This window comes from Marmota monax, unplaced genomic scaffold (assembly GCF_021218885.2).
Source record: "Marmota monax isolate L192 unplaced genomic scaffold, Marmota_monax_Labrador192_F-V1.1 WCK01_AAM20220418_F8-fsc00095, whole genome shotgun sequence".
NCBI lineage: Eukaryota > Metazoa > Chordata > Mammalia > Rodentia > Sciuridae > Marmota > Marmota monax.
In genome coordinates, this window is record NW_026695244.1 from 4568375 (window position 1) to 4580282 (window position 11908).

Below are 11908 nucleotides of genomic sequence, written 5' to 3' on the forward strand. Positions count from 1 at the left end.
GGTCTATTTGTCATGGGCAATTTAAAATAGAGCAAAGCAAACTGCACTGAATAATAGCAGCTGATGCTATAATAACTTGTACATAAACAGTTTAATTTTTTTATCTGAAAACTCTCACTAACTAAATTACCCCAAAGCTCAAGCATCCATCTTTCATTATTATACATAGCCAAATTAAGACGCAAAAAAAAAAGTAGAAGGAAAAGACTATTGTTCAGCCTTACAGACGTGTCCGTGGGCTACTTTCCACATGTGCCCATGCTCGGAGCTTGTCAAATCTTCATTGATTTGAGGAAGGACGGGGCTGTTTTAGCAGCTCTGCAGATTACAGGGTGATTTTGACCCTCATTGACAGTGCCTGATTAACCACAGGCACGGTGCGCTCACAGGCCTGTCATTTCTTTCAAGTCTGTACTCTGACGTTGGAGAGCTTTTCATTAATTAGTATTGTTGCTGGTTTTCTTTTTTGAAAAAATCATAAAAGGGGGAGTAGTAAAAGTGAAAGGTGAATGGTGGTGAATATGTGCACCGTTTATGGGACTTTAAGAGCTGCGAACAGAAGTCATGCCTTTATCCCCAGGCTAGACAAGATGCCGTCATCTGCACATTGTCTAGAGACACGTCGCTTCTGTTGTAGCGATCGAATCAGAAGATGCTTCTTGTCTTCAATAGACAGATCCAGACAGGGCCGCTTCCTGTTAGTGTTTATTCTTGCCCTGGACCTCTGTGTGCCTGCCCATTACACAGGGTGGCTTACAGCTGGTTTCAATTTTTCCACCCTACTACTGGTTGGGTGGAACTTCTTGACTTCGTAGTGGAAGTAATTATTTTTTATCAGAGTTCTGAGTGGGCATTTCTCAGCCCTGGTCGGGACTTTTCCTAGGGACTGTAGAGGGGAGGCCATGCTAATCCACCCAGGGCTGTGACAGCAGCCACCGGAGTTAGGCCAGGACCACAGCCCATTGAAAGAGCACCTCCCAGATCTAGAAGGAAAGCAGGCGCAGTTCGTGGGGACTTTATGACTCCAAGTCACCTGTATGTTTCTGCTACCATTTCTGAGACAGGTTTTTATTATTATTATTATTATTATTATTATTATTATTATTATTTCCTCTATTTTAGATATACATGACAGTAGAGTGTATTTTGATATATTATACATACATGGAATATAACTTATTCTAATTTGGATTCCACTCTGTGGTTGAACTGTGGAGTTACACCGATCATTTATTCATTTATAAACATAAGAAAGTATGTCTGACTCATTCTACTGTCTTTCCTGTTCTCCCCTCCCTTCCCTTCATTCCCCTTTGTCTAATCCAGTGAACTTCTATTCCCCCTCCCCCCTTATTGTGTGTTAGCATCTACACATCAGAGAAACATTTGGCCTTTGGTTTGGGGGGATTGGCTTATTTCACTTAGCCTGATAGGAGAGACAGGCTTCTTCGATGCAAAAAGCAGAAGGATCTAATGGTCCCAGGCTTAAGCGAGCCAAGCTCACTGCCTCCTTTAGGACACTAGTTCAGTTACTGTGAGAAAGGCCAACATAAGAGAGTATAAACCAGACAGAATCATGTTTCTCTCACAAGTACCTGTTCAAGTGTAAAAGGACCTGGCTGACAGGGTGGCCCTGCTGTGTTGAGGACTCGGGCTTCGCCTCTTGTTTCTCTGTCTTCCTCAGCACCTGGTTATCGCCTTAAGGTCTAAAATGGCTGCTCCAACAGCCAAGAAGAAAAGAAGGGAAGTTTCCCACTCTTGTTTTTAAGTGAGCTGTCACTCCTGCTCACATCCCATTGGTCAGGCCGAGTCCCTGGCTACAGCAAAATGTCCAGGAGACTGCGGGATGTGGTCTTCAGCTGGGGAGCCGGCTTGGCAGCAGCTAATGTGCATCTCTTCTTCTCTTTCCAGGGGAGGTCCAGCAGACCCTGCCGATTATATGACAGCAGCACCCCGAGGGCTCTACAAAGAAAGGGAGCTTCCCTACTACCCAGGGCTTCATCCCGGGCATCCTCCCAAAGGGAGCTACTCACGCCCCACAGATCTGAGGGTGGCAGATCTCCGCTACCCTCACTATTACGCATCCCCGCCTGCCCCCCAGCACAAAGGACCCTTCCGGCAAGATGTTCCACCATCCCCTCCTCAGCACCAAAGAGTGCCAGCCTACCAAGAAATGGGCAGAGTGGGCCCGAGAGGTGGAAGCCCCGACCAGTACCCCTACCGAACCCAGGATCCCAGGCAGAAGAACCCCATGACGGCAGCCGTATAGCTGAGTGCCACTGAGATGAGCAGCCCAGCAGGGAGGACATCTACCCCAGCCTCTGCCCTTCCTAGATGCTGAGGCCTTCTTCCTGTTTGAATCCTCCATGGTACAGATTAGCATTTCCTCATCGAGTTTGTAACATTGACTGCTAATCAGAGGGGAAAAGAAAGAACAGGGGGTTTTAGGGTGAGGGTGGATTCAGAAGGAAGAGGGAGGATGGGGTCATAAAAGCGATACTTCCTAATACTTGAAAGGCTTTCAGAATTGGTCAGTTCAGAGAGAGTAGTAACTAAATAAGCACCTAATGATGAGATTGACTACATGGTGGCCCTCTGGCTAGACAGCCCAGCTAACATGCACCCCCATCCCCATAGAACTGGCAATACAGAGGTTGTCTCTGCCAGCAGCATTACCCATTCAGAGGCTGGGCCTCCGACCCTTTATTGGAACCATGCTGCCTGAAGAGGGTCAGAGTCAAGGCTGCAGATGTGGGAATCAGTTTACCAAGTAGTTTTTTCATCAAGAACGAAGCATCAGCAAACATGCCCAGTGACCTTCTTGAAATTTTTTTTCTACCCAGAGGAAGACTACATTTCTTAATAATCTTTCTCAGGTTCCTGATCTCCCTCACTTAATGTAAACATTTCACATGCTTCCTTGCTGTTGATATCAAAGTCGGTAAATGTGAATACAGTATTAGTGTCCTGGGAAAATGTGCAAGGCTAGTCGGAGCTTCTGGAAGGAATATATTCCAAGGACCAGTGATCGGGTGATGAGCACTGACACTCCCAGGGTCCTCACCTTCCTGCCTCCCACATCCCAGGCACCAAAGCTCGGAGATAGCTGGTTTCAGAATCATCCCCAAATCTCCTGGCTGTAATTTTTTTTAACTGGACCCTCTACTTTAAAGCTCTCACTTGAGGGTGAAAGCCCGCTGGTTGGGTTGCATGGGAAACAATGCCCTAGGGATGCCAATTCTAGACTCAGTGCCAAACAGTACCCATCTGCCCTCAAGGACAGGGAGGAGCTGACTGTAGCCTTTGGAAATTGGCCACCAGCAGGTAGTAGATGGACATGAATGATTGTGTGTGTGTTTGTGTGTGTGTGCGTGTTTTCAAACATGTGGGGTTACCAATATGGAGATTACCAATATGGAAGATAAAAATGCTTTCTGGAAAGTTTGATGAATGAAGCAGAGGGGAGGAGGAGAGTCATGTGATTAAATCAATCTGCATCTTCTTTATTTCATTAACAAAAGTCACGGCATGGACAAGCTCTCCACTGAGACACGAAGCTCTTATGACTTTGAAAAGCTGAAACCCTGCCCTCTGAGATCCTCAAGGAGACCAAACCCATCCCAGTCTCTTTTGAGCTTTGTAGCTATTTTCTATTTCTGGTTTCTATAAAAATCAGAGCTTCTAAAACTTACACCTGACCCAAATGAGAACCCAAGCAAAAGATTGAGAAACAGCAAAACTGGGAAGCAGCCGTTTGAATGGCACAGTGATGTTAAAATATTTTAAGACTTTTTAATTCTTTCTTCATTCCCTCCCCCCAAAAAAGTCTTTCAATTTAGACATATTTTGGCTGAGTGTAGAATACCTCCAACTGACAGGATCTAATAAATTATAGTATTATTGAATACATAGAGTATCCATCTGTCCCAGTTTAGTCTTTTTTTTTTTTTTAATTTAAAATAGAATTTTGTTACCAAGAGTGAAACAACTTCTGGTTTGAGACCTAAGGAGTGTTAGTTACTGGACTTTGAGAGCTAGCATTTTCCAAACCACAATTACGGTGGCCTCTGAAGAGCAGACAGTCCAGTTGGGTTTTTTTTTTGTCCTCTGTCATCTGTCTCAAGGCAGGTCCCCTTAAATTGTCTGCAATTTGTTCAAGGAGGTTGGGACTCCCTGGCCCTGCTCACCTGAAGGTGTGGTGCAGGTGAGTGCAGGGTGCTGAATGCTACCTTTCCCTTAAGCTAAGTCAACTTTAAATACAAGAACAATAAGACGAGGGAAATGTCACTTGTTTTGAAGCATTAAAAGTCAACTCTTTGGGATATTCCATATTTTAATCAAATATCTGTAGACTACTGGACATAGCCACTCCAGAAGGCTTCTCTTGATGTCACCTTCAGTACAGCCAGGGGGTGCAAGGTGAACACTCTGTGTCTTGGAGAAGTGGGCCCTGCAGTCAGAATGCCATGTTTTTACCCCAGTGGTGCCACCTTGGGCACATAATTCCTCCTGCATACAGGTTCAGGAGCAGGAGCTCCAAAGCATGGCTTTGTCTTGTACACAGTCAATAAAATAACTGCTAATCCTGAGGGGCAGTCAGTGATGTGAAGGTACTATGAAAGTGAACAATAACAAAAAAAATAGATTATAACAGTTATCTTTTCTTGCTTGATGTATAACACACGCTCCATTTGATCCTGCCCTAAAGAAACTAACATTGTATTTGTGACAGAGGCTCCATCAAGCCAAGCAACAATTAAGAACCACTCAAATGTAAGCTTCATAAATGCCTGTCTACTGCCCCTCCAGTCGCCACCTCCCAGAGGTTACAGGACTCTTCCCAGCATTCAGGAGAACACTGTTTAGAGTGCCTAGATGCCCAGGCTATAATCAGTAGGTGCCCAGGAACCACAAATAGTTCCCAGTGTATTTATGGCCTTGGGAATATTCTGTCAGGTGTCCCCTTGTGGCATAGAACTCTAATAGCCCCCATGGGATAGAGTGGCATTCCGACCAATACACCTGTCTGCATACACCCACATGGTGTGGATCTGGTCATTGAGGCCTCAAAATGATGTTTGGCTTTTTGTCATGAGATATTTTAAGGAGTCATATATTTCTCCTTTTTTTTTTTTTTGCCAGACTAGAAAGACAAAAAAGAACAGACCATTGAAAACCTTTAAATGTAGGAGAATTTGGTCTTCCACAAGAAAAACACAATATTTTGTTAATCCATCATGCAAGTAGGCTGTGGCACTATCCCTCTTGGTTTAAATTGTTTCCTTACAATATCAAATTAGTGGATGAGAGGAAAGCTCAGAAACAGGAACATTTTCTTAAATCATGATTTAGTACCAAACAAAAATTGGAAAATATTATTCTGAGGCTCATTTTTCTTGGGTACATATATGTTGATGGCATGGTAGAGATCCAGAGATCTGCTGTCACCATGAAGAAGCCCCAAGCATACTCCCTGATAGAGGAGATTTGAAACTTCACTCCAACTTTACTTTTGCTACCAAATAAATAAAATTAAAACATGACCCATTACCTCTTCTACAGAATCATGCAAATCTTTAATCTAACCTACCTTCTGATAATTCAGAAGGACAGGGAAGTTCTTTCTCTGTTCCCTGATATGCACAGAGATCACACCTGGAAAGGATGCTTATTTTTCCTAACCTGTAACCGCAACATTTATTTTCTTTGGAGGAACTTCATAGTGTTTCAGAAGAGTAAAGAGACCTGGAGAGTTTGGTATTTAAAGGAATTCAAGTCTGTAAAGTTCCTCTTGGCATTAAATTCTGAGACCCACAATGAATGCCCTTCAAATTGGTGTTAAATTGGGTAGACACCTGACTGCTCCCCAAGTCCGTTAGCAACAGAAAGTCCGGACTTCATGCAATTAGGCAGGAGAAAGCAGGATTCAAAAATAACCATGATAGGATTTCTCTGCACTCTCAGTTCACACTGACTTAAGTGGAAACTATGCCACAATGAGAGCAGAGAGGGGAGTCTCCATAAGATCTTCCTACAAAGTCACCTTTCTGATAAAAAAGGAGAAAAAAGTTAAATATCTAAAATAAGCCTAGAATCTCACATGCAGCCACGACTTCTAAGTGAAGTTCTTTCTCCTTCATGTCCTTAAATAGTGACAGAATTACACACAATCTGACTTTTAAAGGTGGGCTTTGGCTGCTGAGCTCAGAATAGGAAGTGAACCAACCCTCAAAGACTCTTCTAGCCTGTCTCCTAACTCGGTTCTTCAGAAAATATTCTGTTCATCCGCAGCGCTGTTTACTACCAGGACATAAAACAAAACCTGTTGTTTATACCATCACTTTTTCTAGTATTTCCTGTGCTTTTATGATTACCAAGTCTGTTCATACATTTAAATTATGTGAAATCATATTTTGGCATATGGGGGTGAAGACTGAATTCTTGACAAACTTTTTAAGATTATCTCATTTGTACCACAGGGAAAAAAAAACATTTTGGATGTTATTATATATGAGTATATAAATTTTCTTGTTTTATTTTGCATTAAAAATAAAGCTTTATTCAGTCAGTAAAACATCGGAGTCTTGGTTTTCACCCACCACTGGTTGGTTTGGGGAGTCTAATAAATAGGTGGGCCTGGGCCTGCTCACTCTTGCTCACATTCAGTAGTCCCCATAGCAATGTTGAAAAATAGCAGCCAGGCCAAGGTCAAAAAGAAAGAACACCTGTCACAAACAGAGCTCCCCAAGAAGCAGGTATTGGCACGGAGACTCTCAAGAATTTTCATCAGATAGTACACTTGGGTTCAATGCCTAAAACAAGGAAGGAGGCCAGATTGGATAGAAAGAGAAACCAAGCAGCAATTCACTCCCAAAATGGGCCTTTGCCAACCCCCCAGGGAACTCTGGAGAACAATGATCCTTCAGAGTTGTCCCAAGTTGGGATGAGGGAACTGGACCTTAATGCCACTGGGTTGACCAGTAGTTAAGGGCTAACCCTGAAAAGAGGAAAGCCTCAGGTCAGGAAGTTGTCTTCAGCAGAGGCAATCCCCCAAGACTGCTGAGAGCTGGGGGGCCATCTTAGGAAACCTTGATAAAACACCTATCTGTCTAGCATCATTTTGAAAAGGAACTGCTACACATCTTATGGGGTTGTTTTGAATATATAGAAGGCCCAATTGTATGCATTTCTTCCCAACTCCACACTCAATTATATCATGTTGGTAGTTTGAAATGGGTTATATTGGGGGTATTTATCATATAGGAATTGGTATTTGCTGCAAATCAGGGAGCCTTCTTTTCCTCTGGAGAGTGAGTGTTAAACATTTATCAGGACGTCATGGTAATAGCAGCCAAGGAAAATGAACAGTTGCCTCTATCCCTTCACATTTACATGTATGTACACCTACACCCCTTAAAACTTTTCTATGCCTGCCTACTACTCTACGTTAATCCAAAGTCCCAGGTCCTTCAAAATCTTCCCCCTCTTCATCTCTCCTGGGTTTACATCTTGTGCTACTATTTTTTCAAAGTACTTTTTTTCACTTGATCTGGACACACATTTCTAGAGCTCTGTGCCATGCAGTATATGATAAGCATATGTACCACTGTTCAAAATGCCTTCTTTGCCCCACCTGCTTTATCCTATGAATCCTCGCTCATCCTTCAAGTCCCAGATAAAGCAGCTCTTTCTCCAAGAAGACTTGAAATCAGAAATTGAAGACTGTCTCCCTCCCCTGTATCCCACTGGTAGCAGGACTCACTGCTGGCCAGAGACACAAATACCCTGAGACCATGTTTTCAAGATTTCTTCATAACCTGGGTTCAACGGGAGATTCAACTTCCACCCAGCAGACCAAAAACACCACAAGACAGCACTGAGGATTAGGCATAATTCAGCTGGCCAACATGATCACAGAACTGTCACAGGGAGGCTCAGACCCTGGAAACAGATTCAAGATCCTGGCAGGTGGAAGAAGATGCAAGACATGGTTAGGATTGTAGACATACTTTATTCAGAGGTGGCAGCAGCCCCCTAGCCTCCAACTCCTGTTCCATTTAGACCCCAGCCAGTTCTGTTTTACCCCAACCAGTTTCATTTAGCCCCTGCCAATTCCATTTAGCCCCTTGAGCCATTTCCATGGGACTTTTATTTATATGCAGGCCAAAGAAGGCACATTGTCAACAGGTTCCATGAGTGGGCACAGACTCACAAGCAAATGAATCAGGGTGTTCATGATCTTGGCTATCGACTACTAAAAACATAGCCTGCTGAAGCCTGGGTGAGGGAGTCTAAATATAGACATTTTTGACCTTCCCAACATGAGCCATTTGGGATGCCCAGAGACTGTGATGGCTATCCATTGTTGTTAGAGTAGATTCCAGTTGAGGCAGTATGATTCTGTTGCTGATAGTTAGAGCATTGTCTTTTTGAGCTTCTGAATTTCTGATCATCAAAAGGATAGCAACCCCCTCATTAGGCCAGCCAGTTCTCTGATGCTTTTCTGTGACTTATTCTTGGAAGCATTGCATAAAGCTTGTTTGTCCAGCCCTTCTGACAAAGCTGACACCCAGTTCCTCACATTCAATCCCTTTCTGATTCCACAAACTAGAAGGAGCTCAGTTATCTGCAAAAACAAGACTATTTCCATACCCCTCTTCCCACAGCAGCATTGGTAATTCCACACTGTATGTTACCAAGATACTTTCTGCAGATCCTCAATAAAACTTTTATTACCCATATTACAAGGATTAGTTTCCAGGTCTGTGTGGCCTTCTAAGGTGTATCGCATTTGTAACACATTGGCTGGCTCAGACTCTGTGCTTAGGAAATATTTGTTGAATTCATTTGAATGAAGAAATGAGGTGTGAGGATTCTTTCCCCGAACTGCTACACCACTAACTTTCCACCTCGAAGCTCAAACCGTAAATCTCAAGGTCCTCTTTTTTGGAGATTGCCAGTATTACTCTTGAGGTGAAAGGTGTTAGCTCATATGGGCAGACCAGATTCTCATTTAAAACACAAAAAAGCAGTCCAGGAGGCTGTCAATGCAGGGGGGAATGCATTATTTAGGGAGTAAAAAAAGACTTGAGTGAGGAGAAAATGTATTACTTACAACCTACTAAGATGGAAACACTTTTAGCCACAGATGATTACTATTATTATTGCATAATTCCTTGGATTTTAGGCAAGTGCTTTGCAAATCACTTGCTTTACTTGCTCAACAGTTGTAGATGCTGAGTTGGAATGACTCTGACTTTCTGTAAAGAAACTGACTCTTTCATGAAATGGCACTAACATAAAGATTAAATGAAAGTTCTTTAGACATAGCCAAAGAAACTTTGTGTCTTAGCAATTGAAATTTCTTTTTTATTGGCCAGATTTATTCTGACAAATTATTGTTTACAATACATACAAGTGTTTCATGTTCACACTAATTTTTGTTCCTCATACAGTAAAAAAAAAAAAAATCAGGTTCATACCAATTGGATAGTTGAAGAAACTGAGGTTTGAAGAAGTCAATGAGGCAACCCAGGTCTGCACAGGGAGGAGACAGAGCTGGATTTCCTTTATTCATTACGTAGCTTTTGAAACCTACTGTGTTCTGGGCATTCTAAGCCCTGCAGGCTCCTGGATGGGCTGTCTGCTTGTCAGCGCAGGTGGGAACCTCACCATTAAAAGGTCTGTCCTAGCATTATGCCTCATATCTGTGCCTTCCTCATCAAAGGACTCTCAGAGGTTGGTGGTTATGGTTATAAAATGCTTTAGCCATAAAAATTTTAAAGCCCATTTTAAAAATCAACCTTTCAACTTTTTTTGGCTGGTTGTTACCAACCCTCCCCCATTCAAGCCCAAATACCCAAGTTTGTTCTATAATAGTGAGTGTGTGACATCATAAAAAAAATTTTAGTTTTCACTAGACCCTTTCAATCCTTTACTGGGCCTCCTCTGCCTACCCAATCTACTAAGAAATACAAAAATAAAATGACAATCATAGCTCAACACATTCTTCAGGTCAAACACTGCAAAGTACTGCAGAGGATCGTGGACATGCACAAGTCTTGGATGCTACCCTAAAGGTCCTGAGTGTTGATGGGAAATAAAAATCACATTCACAAAATTATGGCATTTGCTAGTAAATAGATGGAACTGAAAACTATCATGATAAGTGAAATAAGCAAATCCCCAAAACTCAAAGGCAGAATGTTCTCTCTGATATTCAGATGCTAACACACGTGGGGGAGGGGGGGCGGGTATAGAAGTTCATTGGATTAGACAAAGGGGAATGAAGGAAGGGAGGAGGACAGGAATAGGAAAGACAGAATGGATCAGACATAACTTTTCTATTTTCAGATATGAATACTCGACCAGTATAACTTGACATCATGTTCAACCACAAGAATAGGAAGTTATACTCGACACATGTATAATATGTCAAAATACATTCTACTGTCATTTATATCTAAAAAGAACAAATAAAAAATAAATTTAAAAAAAAAACCCTCATTCTCCAAGAGCCAAAACTCAGGCTAAATGTGAGGAAGACTGCCTGGGAAGGTTGATTTTGACCCTGGGTATGGACAGAATCAAGAAGGTCTGTGGAAGACTGAACATCTGAAGTAAACTTAAAGGATGGAAAGAATGTAAACTGCAAGCAAAGAAGAGTATTGGTTTTCTAGATAAAGAGAACTCAAGCATCTGATGGAGACAGGAACCTTGCAAATATGTGTGATTGGCAAGGATTACAGGTCAATAAATAGATAGCTAATATCTTTTCAGTGCTTAGTGAACACCAAATACTGGCCTAAATATTCTACATAATTTGTCCTGTTTAACCTTCAAACTTAGAGAAAATAGAGTCACACACGAATTAAGTAACTTGCTCTTGGAATTTCTGATCCAACAAAAGCAATTTCTTAGGGACTCAAGACTTACTTAGGTACTTGAGAGAATCATTTACACAAATGGGTGTTTAAATAAAATTGGCCTGAGGAAAGCACCACGTGCAATGAACTGGAAAACTAACAAGTCAGACCTAGAAAGAGGAAAGGACTAATGTTAATTGCATGTCAAGGGCAACGCTAGCTGCTTTCCTTGCATTTATTCATTGTCTCTTCGGAGTGAATAAGTTGGGCATTATCCCCACTTTGCAGAAGAGAAAAATGGAGGCTCCAAAAGCCTAATAACCAACTGTGATTATTAGTCAGGGAGCAGCTCTGATTTCAGATCCAGCTGTGATCCACCAATGAATGGCAGAGATTAAAAGTAAATCTCCATGTAGTTTCTTTTAATTCTTCGGAGCTTACATTGTGATTACATTTAAAGTGTATGCAACACTGAAGACAACACAGAACGTGTAAATGCAGATTTTGACATTTCAGACTCAAGAAACAGGCAGCCTCGTGTTCGTTCCACTATATATTAAATTATAATCTACATAGACAGCAGTTGTGAAAGGTATCCAGGCAAATAAGTTGTACTTCTGGTGGAAGTCAGACAGGTAGATGAAACTTTGATGACTTAATTCCCTCAACTATTAAAGATATAAGCAGACCAGGACCCAGAGCTGGAGAAAGGCTGTCAGAAAATTTATTAAGAGCTGTAAAGTGCAGGGCCATAATTTCAACAGGTTATCTCGCTTCTCTGGCTAATTGTTTTCCAAGGTTTCTCGGCTCAGAACCATTCAGCATTCTTATCACCTGGGAAATGTGCGTGCTGCTTAGGATATTTTCCAGCGTGCAGCCACCTCTTTCCTCCAGTCACGGCTGTATTTTTGCTCAAAGAGCTGTCGATTAGATTTAAGAGCCACCCCAGCCCCACAATGCACAGTCTTGCTGATATTCAGAGTGCTGTGGCGTCGCCCTTTGATTTATGGAGAGTGAGGCTCAGACCCAGCCCCGCGCTTTAT

General features: G+C 42.2%; 1 protein-coding gene across 1 annotated transcript in view; it reads left to right on the top strand.

Annotated features, from left to right (window-relative positions):
* Pard3b (par-3 family cell polarity regulator beta) overlaps positions 1–6574 on the top strand; it is a 1008812-nt gene extending 1002238 nt beyond the window's left edge. The window contains exon 23 of the mRNA XM_046463021.2: positions 1912–6574. Within this exon, the coding sequence (XP_046318977.1) occupies positions 1912–2269 (358 nt within the window). The 3' untranslated portion in view covers positions 2270–6574. The remainder of the gene's footprint in view (positions 1–1911) is intronic.
* The last annotated feature ends 5334 nt before the right edge of the window (positions 6575–11908 follow it).